The 19,470-nt window shown below is 32.5% G+C and overlaps 2 protein-coding genes across 5 annotated transcripts; one reads left to right on the top strand and one right to left on the bottom strand.

Moving 5' to 3' along the window:
• Positions 1 to 10,902: 10,902 nt before the first annotated feature.
• Positions 10,903 to 12,069, bottom strand: LOC111415501 (uncharacterized). The gene has a single exon (XM_023047225.2). It carries the CDS (start codon positions 12,067 to 12,069, stop codon positions 10,903 to 10,905), a length of 1,167 nt encoding a protein of 388 aa, XP_022902993.2.
• Positions 12,070 to 12,868: 799 nt separating this feature from the next.
• LOC111415497 (paramyosin) lies at positions 12,869 to 17,795 on the top strand. 4 transcript variants are annotated; one of them, XM_023047217.2, is made up of 14 exons: positions 12,869 to 13,072; positions 13,133 to 13,441; positions 13,503 to 13,721; positions 13,783 to 13,995; positions 14,055 to 14,618; positions 14,675 to 14,769; positions 14,881 to 15,019; positions 15,239 to 15,346; positions 15,405 to 15,596; positions 16,227 to 16,265; positions 16,328 to 16,549; positions 16,609 to 16,755; positions 16,828 to 17,091; positions 17,146 to 17,795. In XM_023047217.2, exons 1-14 carry the CDS (start codon positions 13,067 to 13,069, stop codon positions 17,722 to 17,724), a joined length of 3,096 nt encoding a protein of 1,031 aa, XP_022902985.1. In that variant the 5' UTR covers positions 12,869 to 13,066; the 3' UTR covers positions 17,725 to 17,795. The 4 variants fall into 4 exon arrangements, with proteins under 4 accessions (XP_022902985.1, XP_022902984.1, XP_022902986.1 ...); XM_023047216.2 differs by having other exon boundaries at positions 14,854 to 15,019; XM_023047218.2 differs by having other exon boundaries at positions 12,949 to 13,064; positions 14,854 to 15,019.
• The last annotated feature ends 1,675 nt before the right edge of the window (positions 17,796 to 19,470 follow it).

Raw genomic sequence — 19,470 nt, 5'->3', positions numbered from 1 at the left:
AAACCAAAGAGACCGAGTTTTCAAAACCCGTCCGTCAATCATATCAATTGATTCCACTTCCTATCCTATACAATTCTATCAATATTCCTCAAGAAGTTCGCCAATTCCAAGGAAATCTGTTGATTCAAATAAGACCAGAATACACCGTCCATCTACGAAAAGAGGTTCTACGGACAACAACCAACTATTTACCCGACAGAGAATATCATTTGGCCCCAATAAATCTACCAGAGGTTCCAGAAGAGCAACCAGTCTGGCGGCTAGAGGATATTCAGTTGAAAAACGTGCAATTAGACACCTTAAATGACGCTCGATTTTTCGGAAATACACAAGAAATTCCAGGAATTAAGAAGCAACCTCATCAGCTTCGGAAATTCAACAACCGCATTAACAATAGGTACGCTTCTGCGAATTAGCGCACTAATTATTGGTTTACAGAATTTGAAGAAAACCAGAGGTCGTACCGACCAAACATCGAACCAAGGCTCAGAAACGAAGATTCCCAACTCTTGGCTCTCTTCAAGAGGGGAGGTGTTACAACATCAAAACGAGCATAAAAATTAAACAAAATGCGGAATTTAGCCGGAAAAACCAACGTATCTTTGTCGACTACCTATCGAAATGTAATTGGCAAAATGATATTCTCTGTCGGGTAAATAGTTGGTTGTTGTCCGTAGAACGTCTTTTCCTAGATGGACGGCGCATTCTGGTGTTATTTGAATCAACAGATTTTCTTGAAATTGGCGAACTTCTCTACGATTTTCACATACTATTTCTCCAGTAAAATTGGCCTGGAACAGGGTTCATACGGAATCAGTTGGATGAAAACCTTCTTCATTTAAGCGAGCCCATTTCGTGTGGGTACAATGTCTTAACAATTCGTAGGCACAACTCGATCGAGTGCTTGCATCAAGATTGGTGGCTTCACATAAATATTCTCCTCGTTGCAATTCTTTACAGGTGGAAGTCATTGTAAAGTACTTGTCTTTACTTTCTGCGAGGTAGGGTTGAGGAATATTTAATGTTAGGTAACTTGAATTGTATAGGACAGGAAGTGGAATCAATTGATAATATTGATAGATTGTTTTTTCAACTAAGGGACTTTGTAAAAGGAAAGTAAGAATTTTACCTTTTCAGTAAGCTTTAACCGTTATGATTTTTTCAATTTTATATACATTTTCTTCTATGGGATTTAAAAGAATTTCTTGATTTGTGTCTTTTATTGTTTTTGCCATCTTTACCAATTCCAAATAGTGGGTATTTAATTTATTAATTTGGGTTATTAAACCATCTAGATTATAGTGAACTACAGTCGTCCAATGGTTTAGTTGGTTTTTAGCGGTTCCCAAGTACAATAGTAATAGAGGTCCATCCAGTGACGTTATTTTTACGTGGCGCTGGTGGTCCAGTAGGATCTGGAACAATCCCATGTTTTAGTCTTCTGGTATGATATGTTTGAATTCCTTGTCGAGTTTGAACATCGACGGTATTGTTGTCGTTTATTTTTATAATAGGGTATGATCCAAAGTAGGGCTTCATCATCTTATTACTTTTGGTAAAAATAAAATACAAATGAAATTAATAAATCAAAAAAAAATAATAATGAAAATTATGGCCGCAAGTAAGTATAATAATATTTTACGTATTCTTGAATAATTGACCTATGTTTCAGGTACAACGTTGGATAACAAAAATTCTGACCTTGTTTTATTTTTTCTTTTGACGATGATGATTCTCCAGCAACTTCCTCTGGAACGGGAAGTTGATAGGATGGAATGGATAATTCGCTTATTAATGATATTTCCCTTTCAAGTTCCAATTGAAGATGGCTTCCCCCAAGAGGGTACTCAAAAAAAATGTTCTCGCCAAAAGTGCGTTAACGAAAAAAAATGCTGTGGCGGAAAAAGGCCTAATAGGACAAGAAAAAAATATTTAAAAAAATATACCTAATTCATTTAGGGTTTGGGATTAAAAATTCCACCTACCTCAGTTGTTCGAGGTCTACACCAGTTAAGAATAGGTATTGACTTTTCGAAAGAAAAAAAAAATTTCAGTGGATGATAAATGTCGAACTAATAACTAGCAAAAATTTACCCACGCGTCTTATCTTTACGAAGTCTGGTGATTCAGTCAACCCTCTCAGGTTCTCGCTAAAATTTTTCCAAAACCGGTATCAAAAAAAGTTTGTGAATAACAATATATCATAAAATTTCCCTAAATTATTTCTTAAGAAATTTACTTTATGAAACTAAAGATTGAAGAGAAAAAAAAAGATAATTGAACTTTAAAATTTGATATAACATGAAAAATTGAACTAATTAATAAAAATTAAATAAATGGGGTAATTACATCCATAGATGGGAGGATAAAGGATGTAAGGAATGTACCAGAATCTTACCCGCAGGTTACGTTGTGGTTTCTTTGGATGTAGCTTAATCCATCCAAAGAAATTCTTCCATCCCGCAAATTATCAAAGAACAATGGGTTGGTCATTTGTGATTCGACTTTTTTCACTTTTAACAATAATGCTTACCAACATATTTTTGGCACCCCATGGATTCGCCCATCTCACCCATTTTAGTACAAATGGTTATGGATTACACTTTATAAAAAATAATTCCTACATTAGAATTTGAGTTACCATTCATAAAAAAATATGTCGACGATATTATTTTATCTATACCGCATGGTTCTAAGGAGAGGGTTCTAAACATTTTCAATAATTTTAACAATCATATAAAATTTACTATTGAATGTGAAAAAAACAATTTTGTCCCTTCCTTAGATACTAAAATTATAAGAGGTTCTAACAAACAATTAATGTTTGACTGGTACAATAAACCGACTTTCTCAGGCAGATATATTCACTTCGATCCATTTCACAAGGTTAAGCATAAAATTAATACAGTTTTAAATATGAAACATAGAATAGTCAATATTTCGGAACCACAACTTATCCAAACCAACTTAAATAAGTTAAAGATAATCTTTTTAGATAACTCATACCCCATTAAATTGTTAAATAAATTACTGTTCAATGTAACTCCTAAAAACAATCCCATTGATCTTGAATCAATCAAAAAAATCATTTACATACCAGAGTTAACTGATAAACTGATCAAAGTTTTTAAAAATTATCAAGTTAATCAAAATTTAAAAATAATAGAATACTATCCATTCAAGTTAATTTCTATTTTCTCCAATTTGAAAAATAAAATTCCCACGGATTATCAGTCGAATATCATTTATTGTGTCCCATGTGGTAGCTGCAATAGTACGTACATAGGCCAAACCTGCCAATGGTTGAACAGAAGATTAAGCAAACATAAAAGCGATGTTAGAAATTCAATAGGTGGTTGTGCCTTAGGTCATGTTTTCAGGTTTGATAAAACAGCAATATTAGACAAAGAAGATAACTATCATAAACGTTTATTCCTGGAAATGTTCCACATAGCCACTTAGGAATACACAGTTAATTTTAAAAGTGACATTGGTTCTATCAGGACCATTTATTCTTGGATATTCGATTTTTACAAAAACAAAAATAAGTTATTTAATAATGATTTTGACCCTCAACCCCCATAGTTTGCAGTTTCTTTTTTGCTTTTGTTTGTTTTTAAATTTTTAGTTTTTGACCGTTATGGATTTGAATTTAAAAAATTTTTACGTTTTATTTTATAACTTGTTGTTGTTTTTGTGTTGTGCTTGTTTCATCGCAATGTGAGTTTTTATTTATTATTTTGAATTAATCTAATTTTGATGTTTGTATTTAGTTGTAACCTCATCCTTGAGGAAGCTTTAATATAAAGCGAAATATTGGTGAAATAAAAAAATTGCCGTTTTAGTATAACCTGATCCTATCCCTGGAACAATATTTTTTTTCACATAAACACAAAATTACCCTAATTAAAAAATAAAAGCCAATAGGATCAGTCGCTTGCAGAAAGAAACATAAATAAAAAGGAACAGGGGTTGTGAATTTCATCCCCTTAGAGGGCGCTAGGGAAGTTTAAGGTATGGTCGTATGATTGAAAATAAGGTGTTAACCAGTAGTACATACATGCAAAATTTCAAATTCTATGCTTTACTTCTACCCGAAATAACAGATAAAATGAAAATTTTTGGCTCAACTTTGACAGCTCATAGCTCGAAAACAAAAGAGTTGCGGCCATATCTATATAATATAAAAATGAATGTTTGTCTGTATGTCCTTTATAGAATCGTAAACTATGCACTTGATCATGTAATGATCTTTAGCAAAGTTGTTGTGCATGAGCATACGAAGGTTTCCAAGTTGGTACGACCAATTTTCGACAATTCTCGAATGCCGATTTTTAAAATGACTCAAAATAAATTGAATATTTGCGTAATATCTTTCCTTCAAATTTATTTTAGTTGGTGGCGTAGCAACGCGCGCAGGGTACAGCTAGTGTTTATATAAAAAACTTGTGTTACTTTGGCAACTACTACATCCTAGTAAAGTTTCCCGATTATCAAATCCGGAAATTATCAAATGTGGTTTTTAATATTATAAAAGAATTTAATTAAAATTTGTTGTTATAATTAATGTGTTTTTTAATTTTTATAATAAATCAAATAAAATATAAATCTAAACAATATCGTCTTTAGAATTCCGACTGTTGTGAGATGAATCAAATCCTAACCATTTCACCGAAGATAAACATCGGATTGTTTGAATTTCCACAACTCAAATTCATAAAATACTCCTTTAAGGTCGCGTTAAAGTATATGAAAATACAGTTCATAAGAAACGGGTTCAGCAGTTCCAAGATTTAGGGCGCATGAAAACAATTGAAGTAAAACTTTTAGTATGAGGTGAAAGTAGACATATAGGGCTTTCGAGTAAAAATCACCAATCACCAAAATTCTTATTATTATTAACAAAAAAAATCGCAAAATTTGGTGTAATTTTTGGCCACTTTGTCTTCTTTGTGTTTTTTGTTATAAAAAATGAAGTAAGGCACAAATCATTCGGGAAATACTTTTACTCGAAGCAGAATAGTCCGCAGAAACCGTTTCCGGCCACATCAGCACATTTTGTTACGTTAATTAACAGAAAACTTGGAACTACGAAATTACTTGTAAATTATATGGAATAATAAATAAACCGCTGACATAGGCAAACACTCTAACATGAAAATAGCTCAGGGCATACTCTCAAAGATGACGCCATATTTATAAATAAAATATTTAATTTATTAAAATAAAATTTTAAGTATAGTAAGCCCCCTAGCTACTAACGTTGTAATAATAATTTTTTTATCACAAATAAAAATAATAAAAAAAAATTAATGGAACGAAAAATATAATATGACGAAACATTTCGTCGAAATGCATACAATCGTTAGCTACGTGGATTGGTGAAGTGGTTTGGCCAATAAACTTCCAAACGTAGCGGGTTCGAGCCGGATGAGTGGAATACTCCTTTTTACTTTTATTGAACAGGTTTACGGAAAAGTGAGAGTACTCCGATGAAACGCCAATAAGGCGGATTCCGGAGAATCGAGGCATATTATTTATTTGTTAAAATTATATATCTTGAACCAGCGAGCCATTGTAATACTGATTTTAGAACGGTTATTACTCTACATGTAGTAATAATTAAGTTTTTTACAGTGTCTTATTTGCATATACTGCGACGTACGATTTCTGGTAGCATGCAATTTTTATAGAATGATACCAATTTTGGCAACATAACATCGGTTTATTGTTGGAAATAAGGTTTGTTACTAACGCAATGAATGTAAAACGAATGTTGGATTTCGGCTTGAAGAATTCGTAAAAGTATCGGTGTTCCAACCGATAAAAGCGGTTGGTTAAATAAAACAGATCTGTAAAAACCGGCCTGTTAAAATTTATTTGTTAAAATATAAATAGATATAAATACATCTTAGTGGTATAGATTGTTCCATTATAGAAATTTAAAACAAGCGGTTGCTCACGGTCTTATCGGTAGTAACATTACCACACAGTGTAGACGTAAATTCAAACAAAAGCTGTAATACCTCCAACTTACGGATCTGAAAGTTGAATTGTAATTTACTTACATTGTAAACATGATGGGTTTACATTTACTAAGCCTAAAGTTACATCTAAACCTCATTTGTTTAGAAAACTCGGAAAATCAAAAATAAAATTTAAACAAAACAATTATAAGTTTACACCTAATAATACCCGCGAGTCCTCGACCGGCCCAGTGGTTATTTATTTTTGGCGCCACGCAGTTAACCTTGAGGGAATTATGAGTTGCAATAGTTTTATTAAAAAAAATACTCGTAAAAAAATGATAATAGTACAGGTAAGTAAATAAATGTACTTTTTAATGTACTTCTGAGATAATATACCAAAACAAATTTTTTTTATAGGTTTTATCCAAAGTTTGCAAAGCAAGAAAAAAAATATTGATGTTAGCGAGAAGGGGAAAAACTGGACTTTACTGAACACGTAAATAAAATTAACCAAAATAGTAAATAAAATTAATGAAAAACCGCGTTTAGACTCCGTAGAGTTGAGCTTAACCTAAAGTCCTTAAAGGTTAGATAACATCCACATTTTATTTTTGTCGGAGAACGTACATTAACTTTTGGTTCTGATTAAGCCAATTAAATTATAGGAATAAAAGCAACTCATTATAGTTATTTATATTACAAGTGGGCTAGAAACATAATTACTGTACGAGTGTGGAGAATAATTGTACGACGAGGTCGTAGACCGAGTCGTGTAATCACACGAGTACTGTAATTATGCTCTGGCCCACGTGTGATATACAGCATTTTATCTACGACTGCTAAAAATTACTAAAAAATCAATTTCTTTAAAAGGGTCTTTTTGACATTTATAAAAATATTTTGAAATGATTGTTGACAATTTTGAATTGTCAGTTTCAACAACATGTTTACTCATCTGGAATAAGTGTTTCGAAATGTAAAAACATAACAATTAATGTTTATAATAAATAATATTGTTTCTCTGTAAGTAGATAGCCCTTTTTCTTTTGTATTGTTGCTCGCTTCAATAAATTAAGTTTGTTCTGATTAGGCTAAAAATGCGTTACGTAATGAAACCAGTGCAGTAATGAACTTCATTACGTAACTCAAATCACCTCAAATGAGTGCGGTAATGATGACTTATCCAAGCAGTCGTAGATAAAGTAATTTAGATTCATTTTGTTTTTAATCTTCATTATTTTTATATCTTTTATAACTTTTTGTTGGCGAGGTTAAGTTTTCTTTTCTTTTGCAATATATTATTTTCATAATTATTTCAGACTTTACGTTGAGCTCAACTCTACGCAGTCTAGGCGCGATTTAATTTAATTTCTTTTTTATTAATTTGGTCAGTTTTATTTTATTTTGCTCATTTGGCAATATTCTTTCAGTTTTACTCGCTAACATTAAACATTTTTTTTTATTTGCAATTATTGGTTTAAACTAAAAAGAAAATAGAAAAATTGTTACATTACAATATTCATTTTGTCTTACCTTTATTATTATTGTTTTCTTTTATGATTATTTTTTTTTTATAAAAATTATAGCAACAAAATTCTGTTGTGTTATATGTATGTTTGCATCACCATCTTAACATCACACGTCACAGTTCGTGAACCACGCTAGGTCAACTGTGTGACGCCTAAAATACCGGCCCTTCTGCACTGGGCCGGTCGAGGACTCGCGTGTGCCCTTTTAGATGTAAACATTGTGCTTTTATTTGTTTAAATAAGTCAAGTTATATAAATTTAGGCATCACAACTTGAAGACATCTGATAATGGTGATGATATTTGAAGTAATCAAATAGTATTTTATGAGTTTGTTTGTTTTCAATTAGTAATCGGTGCTATTGACTGCACTCATCAGAGTTTAACCCGTTTTTGTCCAATATTGGAACAGCGACAGTTTTACCCTACCAATTCTGCAGGTCTCATCTTGTCCGACATACTCTCATACGTTATTGGGAAGTGTACTATATTGTTAGAATTCACTCGTTTGCAAATCTCACAGAGTTTACTGTGCTGGTGTTTATAGTGCAAAAATGGCTGCAAAGAAGTAAGTATTTTTTTGTAATTTACTGTAAATAATTTCAAATTGTTTTTGTACTAAAACATACTATATTGTCTGTTGAATGTTTGCTATAAAAGATCTTGCCAAATTTGCATGCGTTTATTATGGTAATTTGCCGTTATTTTGCAATGTTCCAATTTCGGAACACTGGCAGTGATTGTGCACTCTTTCTTTAGGTACTATTCTACCAAACAGCTTATTGATTTGGTGGAAAGTGATGAGTTTTGGGAAGCAGACATTTATATTACTCCACCTAATGATGGAAGAAACTCAGAGAAAGATAGTGACGATGAAGCACTTCCTTCAGATATAAATCACTTGAGTGAACGACAGTTACAAGCGCTTGCGACTGCAAAATTTAGACAATTTGATAACACCGCTTACATCGGAGACGTCGAAGACACAGAAAATTCTAGTGACGAAGACGATTTACCTCTTTCTCGTTTAGTTAACACAAATTATAATCATCCGCCTAAAAGAAATTGGGCGAAATGTGATTTGACTCCAACTTTGCCGCCATTTGTTTCACCGAGCCAATCTCGTACATACAACTTTACCGATGCTGTTTCTTGTTGCGTCCTCTTTTTGACATGCTTAACAAACGTTACTTAGCACATGCAGTCCTAAATGAAAAACTGTGCATTGACGAAAGCATGGTTCCTTATTTTGATCGACATGGAGCCAAACAGTTCATCAAAGGTAAAAGATTAGATATGGGTACAAGATATGGGGCTTGTGGAATTCATGCCCTAATTCGATATGATTGCCTAAATCGTTGGGCACACTGGCACAAAAACGCTACGAACATGTGCGAGAAATGTGTTGTAAACCTTCATAATTATTGTTTTAAGAGTTATGATGTTAAAGAAAATTAATATATCGTTATTTTAATTTTTATTTTATTGTTTATTAAATATTTAAACACCGCACCCTTTCACTCCCAGTGTTTCAAAATTGGAACATCAAAAATTAGCAAAAATTATATATAAATATTTTTTTTGCATATAATTAGACATCTTATGCATAAAAATTGTCAAAATTATGTAAAACAACCTTTGTATTCGAAATAAGAAAACTTGGGCAAAAACGGGTTAATGACCAGGTAAATGTTATAGTTACATGTTTTTTGGTTTTTGTAAAATGCAGAAAAACATTGAAACATAATATCCGCGTTTGTATTAACGTTTATTTCGATGTTAGGTTAGTTTTTGTTTACCCCGTGTTGGGTGGGGATGTGAATTGTGAGGGTCCTTCGAGTCTGGTTTTGTTTTGGTTTTCCACCTTGGTTTGTGACCCCAGACTCGAGTGACCTCTTGGGAATTATTAGACATAATAATTTAAGCCAGAGCATCACTTAAGCATACACTAGCATTATATTGAAGATATTAGAAAATACGGATCTTTGAGGCACCTTTGGTGCTGAGTGTGAGTCGCCCATAGTTCATATATCAAAGTACCCTTAAAATTCACTAAAGAATCACCCCTTGAAGTTTGTTGCAGTCATTCAGATACACCCTGTATCTATGTATCAACAGTTCCTGTTTTGTTTGTTAAGTATTCGACAAATTTAAAATTAAATGATTCGGTTAATTAATAAGAACAGAAATTTCGTTGGATAAAAACTTTATCTTTTTTTTTAAGCGTCACGTATAGTTTCTTACATAAAATTTATTCTTACATAATCTATTTAATCTAAGGATTGCTATTTAAAGACAATGATATAATTTAACTTAAAAATGATAAACTGTGAAAACTTTTAGGCCCGCAAATATGTGTTTTGAGGTTATATTTCAGTTGCAAAGTTGGAAATTAAACTAAAAATCTGTTGGCAGCACTTGAACAAAAATATACAATTGACGTTCTGGAACTATGGCGCGAAAAATTCAATATTTAAAAAATCTCTAATTATTCAAACAATATAAATTGAATTCTTGAAAATTGACAAATTGACAAAATGAATACAAAACAGTATCAAAGTCTATCGGAAACATTTTCAAAATGAAATCAAATTTCAGGGTAAAAATCGTGTGAGGAATTGTACATAAAATGTAAAAATATTATAAATTTTAACCGTCAATACAACAAATACAAAATTATTACAGAAATACATTGAAAAACAGAAATTTTTAGCAAAATAATAAACAAAAGTTTGGACAGGAGTTATATGTTAATATTGTTTGGTGATCTAAAATATCAAGACTTATGCAGTTGTATGTAAATAACAAATCTTAGTGGGATGCATGTTGTAGTAAGATTGAACAGGGTAGGTATGGAATTGGGTTTTATTGAGGTTAAATTGAAAATGATTGTGAGGTAGGGGAGAGGAGATGAAGAAGGATGGTGGTAACCAAGGAACCCAGATATTGCGATATTCAGACTGTTACCTTGGTCTGAAATCCTCGTTTATCTGGGGTAAAACTATGGTAATTATCAAATTATTTTCAGAAGAGGTCAAAATCTACAGAAAAAAATATATGTGACGTACTGTACAATAAAATATGTAGCAAGAATCTTTCAATTAATAAAACAAAACAAATAAAAATCGAGAACATGAGTAAACCCTTCGAGACAAAATTAATTCAGGAACAATTTCTGGATTAGAAGTATACATTGATATCAGTTAACAATGTAGAATATGTGATTTTGTAGCTTTGAGTTGTTATTATATTGAAAAAGAATACATAGTATAACATGGTTAAGTAGTATGGTGGGGATTGGGTTTGGTAGACAATAGTGAATATGACCGAGATGTAGAGAAGAGAGGAGAAGAAGGAGAGGGGGGGAAGGGATTTTGGTAACCAAGGGACCCAGACATTGCGAAATTCAGACTGTTACCATGGTCTGAAATCCTCGTTTATCTGGGGGTTTTTTGGAAGGGAGTGTGTACGGTGTTTGGAGGTATGAGTATAAAGGTTTAGAAACTGGTTGAATCTGGTCATTTAAACACAAGATGTTTGGATTGTTGTTTTTGAACTTATTAATCTCATAGCTTTCCAATAATTCCAGCATATAGCCTTTATTTTTACGGTGTAATATTGTAGCATGAATGTTCTCATCAAATTGATGTTCTGTATTAAAGTTCAAGTGTCTGCCAAAATTCGATGATGACTTGTTCTTATGTTCTTTTATTCTTGTATGAAGGGCTCTCCCCGTTTCACCTATGTAGGTTGCCTTACAAGTATCACACTCAAGTTTGTATACCCCATTATCATTCGGTATATCAATTCTGTCCTTTCCATTATTTAATATTTGACCAATAGTGTTGTTCGTCTTACATGAGATGAGGATGTCATATTTCTTAAAAATATTCTTAATTTTGTTACAGACTTTACCTTGATAGTTAATGGATCTATATGTAATTGGTTGTTCCTTGTTTTGTTGATTTCGGCTAGTATAAATTTGTATAAGATTTTTGCTTTGTTGTTTCTTAATCAAATCTTCAATTATTTTGTCTGGAAAACTATTATTGTTGGCTATCTGTTTAATTATTGATAATTCTATCTGTATTTGATCTGGTGTAAGTGATGATGAAAAAGCTCTATCTATATATGAACGGAAAGCAGCTAATTTGTGGGTATGGTCGTGGTGTGAATCGTATGGGATAACTATGTCTGTTTGAGTAACTTTATGATAAATTTGATATTGTAAGCCACTATTGGTGTTCTTTAATGTTAGGTCCAGGAAGTTTAAAGTATTATCTTGTTCAACTTCTACAGTAAACGTTATGTCATTGTGAAGTGAATTAATGTATTCGTGTAAATCTTCAATTGTGTTATCATTCTTATCCTTAATTATAATGAAAATATCATCGACATATCGTTTCCAGAGTAAGATATTTTTTCTAATTGGGTTTGTATCGTTAAGAATATATTTATCCTCAATTTCATTTAAAAAGATGTCGGCTAACATCCCGCTAAGGGGAGATCCCATTGGAAGTCCTTTATCGTAAACATAAATCTTTCCATCAAACAAGCAAAAATTTTGTTGCATACAGATTTGAAATAGTTTAAAAAGGTTTTTACAATCTAATTCATTGTTTAATTTGTCATTCAAAATCTCCTTAATTAAGTTGAGAGTATAATTAAGTTTTCACAGTTTATCATTTTTAAGTTAAGTTATATTAATAGTTTTTTGTGAAGGTGTTAATTAAACTAAAACTAGAACTAACACTAGACCTACAACTAAAAACTCTCGGGTTAAGCCGTCAACAAATTTTTGTTAAATGTCTCTCCCATTTAGACCGTGTTGTTTAACGTAAAAATTGTAACGATAAAATAAGTGTTACTATGTTATATTATTGATAAAAATTTAAAAGGAAGTAGTTTTTATAGTAGATGTAATAATATAATGGAGTATACAATAATACAATAACACTTGAATTTAAAACATTAAGTGTCATTATCATTAAACGATATTTGTTAATCATTGATTGTATATAATACTCGTTTTGTCAATAACTTTTTTATATCTCTTATAACATACTTTTATAAGACCCATATTTAATTATATAATTATTATATAAAACGCTTATTATTGGTAAAAGTGGGCCTAAATAACGTAAATTTATTCGTCATTGCCTATTTGCCTATAATTACCTTGAGCGCAAATTAATCGTAGAATGTCACGTCGACCACTTGAATTTTATTTGTAACTATACCACTTTTAAATCACTATAACTTATAATTCACTAACTAGTTTTATTAATTTTTTTATATTTTTTTATTATGTATACAGTTTTTGCTTTAAATCAAGAACCCAGCTATAAAAACTGTCAGTTTTTATTTAATGATTTTTTCTAATCACTCTGACACAGACAGTTTTTACCACAATTTTTTATACACAATTTTTTTAGCAACTACTCGATATAGAGTGTCGTTTTCGCCTCAATTCTCGCGAAGAAATCGCGACCGTCGTCCTTCATACAACACAGCAGCCCCAAATCCTATACTAATCAATCGAAAACTCACTCCAACATCACTTTATCGGTATGAAGGTACTATTACAACATGAACTTTTCCACCATCCTAACACACTCAACATTTTTCCACTTTAGAGTCGAAATTCCCCGACGGTGAACAAACAGCTTCTTGCGTCGAAGTACTCCGACTCAGATTTAAGACGACCATCATCAGGGGACAGGGCGACTAAAAAACCAAGAGCAACCAGCAGTGGTAGTTTTCTTCAAAAGGGCGCTCGAATTTTACACAACTATTCTTCGTTTATCGGCAAATCTTGGTATCAAGGCGGTGATCCAGACTTATACTTCAAACAAAGTCTTAGGAATTACGACGATCTTGAGTTTGTAACTGTTAGAACTGAAGCTTCCAGCAGGTTAAATAAAACTTTACTTTCTTTAAAGCCAGTAAGAAATAATTTAACATTTACAATTTTAAAAATTATTATTTTTTGATCAAATTTTACAGGAAAGACGTAAATCTGCATCTACAGTTGGTAGTGGTGACAATAAAGATAAATTTCGTGGTTCATTTAAATCAGCTAGATCATCTCGACCCCAAAGTTCTAAAACTAATCGTACCGAAGATACTGATTCTGAAGCCTTTTATTCTCCTTTAAGTCCTGTAACATCACAAACCGCCGTCAATAAAGTAAAAATGGCTGAAGATGAAGGAGGCGAAGAAATGGTTTGTTGTCTCCTTTTCTTGAATTTGTTTCTCAATGTAATTTTTAATTATGATTCTTCAGGGTGATCCTCTCGAAGGAACAGAAGAGTTGGTGAATCAAGCTGAAGCAGAGTTGGATGAAATGGACGAGCAATTAGCTGAGGATGATGTTGATGTGCCAAAAGATATTGATGATAAAGGAATTTTAAGGGAAGTTGCAGAATGTGAAGCACAATGTACTGAAATATCTGCGATTTTAGTTGAATTAAAAAAGAAAGTAACTGCGTTACTTAGTGTAAGTAATAAATTTGGAGAATCACCAACAATTCATTATAATAAAATTTTTACTAATAGAAACCGGAAAGAAGTCCAGAAGAAGATGATGAATTAGACCGAAATCAAAAAGAACTCAATGATAAAATGATGTTGCTCGAACAAAAAACAAAAAAGGTCGAATACTTGATGACCTTATCACGTCAGAAAGCAAAATACGATCAACCTCAAACGGAAGACATACTTCCAAAAGTGATTTTATGTGGAATCGCTGAGAACGCGATGCCGAAAATTATAGTCTGTGATGATAAGAAAAAGAAAAAGAGAGCTGGTCTGATGCAACCATTGATGCAAGAACCACCAATTGATCAAGATTGTATCTGCAAGGACCCAAGAGAGTTAAGTATTTCTGGTCCTTCTAGGCCAGGTGGAGGTGGGGGAGCTTCAACAGTTTGTACTAATCGAATGGATATGGGTCAACCAATGATGAGAGGTCCGTCAATGATGGGACAAGGAATGATGGGACAAGGGATGATGAGTCAAGGAATGATGGGACAACAACCAATGTTAAATCCATTAGGTGGTATTTGTCCAGGTCCTGGTGTTTGTCCAACAGGTCCACCAGGTGGAATGCCTGGCCAACAGGTAAAAACAGGTAGTAGTTTTTTATATAACTCACAAAATTAAATGCTATTCTTCAGGGTATGATGCAAAATACTTTCGCTCAACGTCTTTGCGAAAGTTACAATATGCAGGAGAAGTTAGCGGCTGAAAACGCAGACTTAGAAGGAAAAAGGTAAGACATTTTGATTTTAATTACTTAGATTAGCTAGGGATATATTCAATTTGAGCAATTATTCCTAAATTATTATCCTTGAAGATATCAATTGCAATCTGACCTTCTCAGTCAGGATCAAACGGTGGAGAGTTTACAGCGAAAGTTGTGCAGTTTACAAGCTGAAATGAGAATGGTTTTGAAAGAGAACACAATACTCAACAACAAATTGGAAAAGGCTCAAGGAAATGCACCCAGGGAAGGAAAAGGGGTAAGTTTTATTGCAATCTTGTAAACACCTTTTATAAGAATATCAAGTAGTTTAACGATTAGACATTAAGTTGTCAATTCTTGACGGTTGTCATATTTTCCGTCATATTGACAACCATTACTTTTCGCATCGATATAGAATACAATCAAAATTTTAAGTGAAATGGCACTTCAAATCAGATTTTCAAAATTATATAAATTTAATTGTTAACAATAATAGGACAGCACAAGGCCCACGTCGAGAGGGAAAAAAATGCCGTGCGGTAAGGGTAAAGGACCATGTCCTTACGATCCGAAAAATCGTGACATGGAAGCAACACAACAATTGGTAATATTTATTTTTGATAATACACAATACATAATAAAAAATTGTAATTGGATTATAGGAGAAGCAACTTGCTGAAATGGAAGATGAAGTTCGTAAAATGCAGAGTGAATTACTATCGGTGCGTCAAGAAAGAATGCACTTGGAACAACACAGAAGGATGTTATGTGCTCCTCCCTGTCCGCCATGCGGACCGCAACCACCGTGTGGACCACAACCACCATGTGCACCACCAAATCCAAATGCTATGGCTGTAAAAATTTGCAATTTTTTTTCTTTTTGTTAAATATAAGGCGGGGTGCTTTGTGTTTTGGTGAATAACTACATCTTAATCATTAAGAATACATTTTTGATACTAAGATTTTTCGTGGAGCAGTTTGATGTTATATTTTATCCTAATGACGAAGATTGAAAACATGTTTTAGATTAAAATTTACTTCCGCCTTATGTAATTGGATGACTATCACTGTTCTTCTTATGTTTTCCAACTGTTATCATTAGTAGGATTTTAAATCATGATCTAACAAAGATAATATACTTACTTATCTTACTTATTTTTGCTACATTACTGGATTGAGAATTTCTTCAGGATTATGATCGTTTTATTCAATTGTTCTCAGCATTTAGATTATTTTGTTTCAATTTGCTCATGATTTCAATGATTTTACTACAATTTCCTTGACATTAAAAGTTTTCTATCTTTGGATGATCTAACTTTACTTTATTTACTTTTCTACATCTGTATGGTGTACATCTTAATCGTCAAAAATATGTTTTTACCCGCCATTTTAATCTTATAAATTTTCTATCGTTGGTAGTTATCCATCAAGATGCTACATTTGCATCTTCGGTACTAATAATTATATATTTTTTATTTTTGTAGAATCCAACATGTCCAGGACCTTGCAATCCAAATAGACCTGTAAAGATTAAATCTTAATAATGTAACTTCTCTTTAATACCATCTTTAACAAAATTTTCCAGACTGGTATATCTGCTGATCAACAACTTCGAGAATTACGAGAACAGTACAATACGCTACAAGATGATTATAAAGGTAAACTTGTTGAGGTGGCAGGACTTCGAACTGACGTAGATAAATTGAAGAAAAGTGCTTCCGAAAACGAAGAGGCCAGAAAGAATGCAGAAAAGAAACTTAAAGATGTTGATAAAGAATTGAAGGAGTTAAAAGAGGAATGCAAGAGTGTAAGTTGTGAAATATAGGGAGAGTGTAAGTTATCTTAATTTCTTAAAACGTTTTCCAGAAAAAAAGCGGCAAAGAGGACCATACAGAGCTTGAACAACAGTTAAGTACGGCAAAGCAAAGATATAGAGAAGTTAAAGATGAATTGGAAGAAGTTAGAGCACTTGTTGAGGAGCAAAAAACTCAATTAGAAGATTATCGTAACAAGGTTTTCTTTAATAAAATTAAATTTAATTTTGAATGATTTTGATAATGTTTGTGTTTTAATTATACTTAATAGTATTTGCAAGCCCAACAACAAGTTGAAGAACAACGTCGTCAAATAGACATGATGGAATTGGAAAATGGAAGAATTAGTGAACAGGTTAACTTAGAAATTCAACGTGTGAAAAATCAGTTCCAAGAAAAGCTGCAAGAATTAACACCTTTACCAGACATTTTGAAAGCAACACAATTGAAACTACAAGAAGCGCAACAAATGCATTTACTCGCTGAAAGAAATAATGAAGCTTTAGTACGCGAACTTCAAGCTTATAGAGATAAGGTTATATTTACTGTCTCAAAGTTAGTTATAAAAATTATAGTAAGCAAATTTTAGGCTGCTGCAATGGCAAAAGAAATGGAAATTAGCAAGAGTATGGCAAGTTTAGGTGACGAAGAAAAGTTAAATATGGCAGCTCGCGTTGAAGAGTTACAAGCGAAATGCAATGAGTTAACAGAAGAATGTGAACGTTTAAACGCTGAAACAATCAGATTACAAGAAGTGGCAGATGAAGCTGAAAAAGTTGCACAGGAAAAAATGCACCAGATCGCGCAACTTTCGGCTGAAGTAGATAACGTAAGGGAAGAGGCGGCCCGACAAGTCGCCCGAACGAAGGACCGTTGCGAAACGGTTAGACGTTCTATGCAAAATCAGATTTCGGACATGGAAAGGCAATTGGCTCAAAGTAGGGCACAGGCCAGGTCGGCACAGAAAGATAGGGATGAGATCCGGCAGAAGATGCAGGCTCAAATCAATAATTTAAATGAAAACTTTGAAGATGCTCAAATGAGAATCAGGAATTTACAAGGCCACGTCAACTTCCTGAAGAACTCATACACTAACGTATTTCCTGCTGAACCAAACAGCGTTGCGGATAAAATAGATCCTTGCACTTGTGGCAATACAAAATTTTAAATTTCTAAACTTTATCAATCATTACTTTCGACGCAACTGTATTGAACTTAAATAAAGATATTTGGTGTACATTTTATTAAAAATATTGTTTATCAGACCATTGAGTCGATTGATCTACCTTGACTAAACAGCATAAACAGGCCATTTTTTAAAATTACTCACCTAGGGTACGGTAGTACTACTTTTCTTAGAAATGATTAGAAACATACCTAAGTTTTTCAACCTTAACTCAATTAAAACTCTTATTTTTTCACAAAACTAACGACTTTTGTTGTTTGATTTGCGTCTTTGAAATTGTAGGGCTTATTACAATTCTCACAATTCTTTCAATCTCAAGCATATTCAGTTTCCAATTTGAAATAGAATGGTGAAGTTTTATTATCTCTATCAGGATGCTTAAAAATTTTAATTTCGTTTTAGTGTAATCAATTGCTACACGTATTTGATCGATTCAATCACCAAATAGCAAATTTAGTTTTCCACAAATCCCCAGACAGTGTATAGGTTGTATCCTTTTATGAATTATTTGAACAAACTAAATCGAATTATATGCCGATAGCTAAAAGTTTTTGCAAAATTATACAGTATTTCTTTGTTAAACAACTAAAATATTTACTACAAAAGAACGATCATCAGTACTAGATATTAATGAAAGTCTCAAATATAAAAAAATGCAGGCTTATGTATTCTGTGGCACTTCTTTTTAAACAAGCAAAAGGGCAAACAAAACACCAGACGATGTCAAGGTTACGTAAAGGTTTACTTACCTCAGCCAGCCTTTAGACAGTGGAGACGGCGTGGATTTAAAGTAATATTCAAAGATGTTAATGGGCGCCACGGACTTATATAAAAACCTTTACGAACGTACTTGACCACACCCTAATCAAGTCCGAATTTAGAGTTACAGAAAGGAATGAGAACAAATAACCAACAACCACATTTGAAACTGACGAAAGAATATCTATATTATATGTAATCGTAGAAAAATATTCATATATACACATGTAAATATACTTGGGTATATAAAAAAATATATAATGACAATTGAAACAAAGTTCCCAAATTATAAGAATAAAGTTTATACAACTTAATCAAAATGTTGCTGTAATCGCATACAAAAAAAGAAAATATAGCACCCCCCTGTATCGTAAGTTACACAATTACGATCCTAACTTTATTTAAAATAAATGAACAAAAAAACATTATCGCGAAAACTTTTCATATTGGCCAATTTGAACAGTAAGGCGATATCAAAAATAAACGATAAAAAAGAATTATAACCCCAAATGCAATTACCCTTACAAAAATGTGAATAATTAAAAAAGAATAATACTTTGAATTGTCAAGACAACAAAAAAGTTAACAATTAATATACCGAGGAGATACACTCAACACGGACGTACGTATAAGTATACGTGTGTGTGTATATTCGGTGTCGTTAAGTGGGGGATAAACAAGCGTAGGGGTAATGCACAAATTGAATCGTTCATAGATTGTTGAGAGGCGAAGTTAGTCGCATCGCTTTGCAGTTAACCCTAGCAAAAAAAAACTAAGATGTTTACTGTAGCGGAAAAGGTACAGATTATAAAATGGTTTTACGGTGGCAATTCTGTAGCCCAAATAATTAATTTGTTTCCTGTGGCCTATGAAAACAGATCAATTCCTAGTCGCGGAACAATTTCAAATATTATTAAAAACTTTGAGCGACATGGATGTGTGTCTCCACAGAAACACAAATTACGAAGG

Source organism: Onthophagus taurus, chromosome 1 (genome assembly GCF_036711975.1).
Source record: "Onthophagus taurus isolate NC chromosome 1, IU_Otau_3.0, whole genome shotgun sequence".
NCBI classification, from domain to species: domain Eukaryota; kingdom Metazoa; phylum Arthropoda; class Insecta; order Coleoptera; family Scarabaeidae; genus Onthophagus; species Onthophagus taurus.
This window is presented reverse-complemented; position numbering and strand designations above follow the sequence as displayed.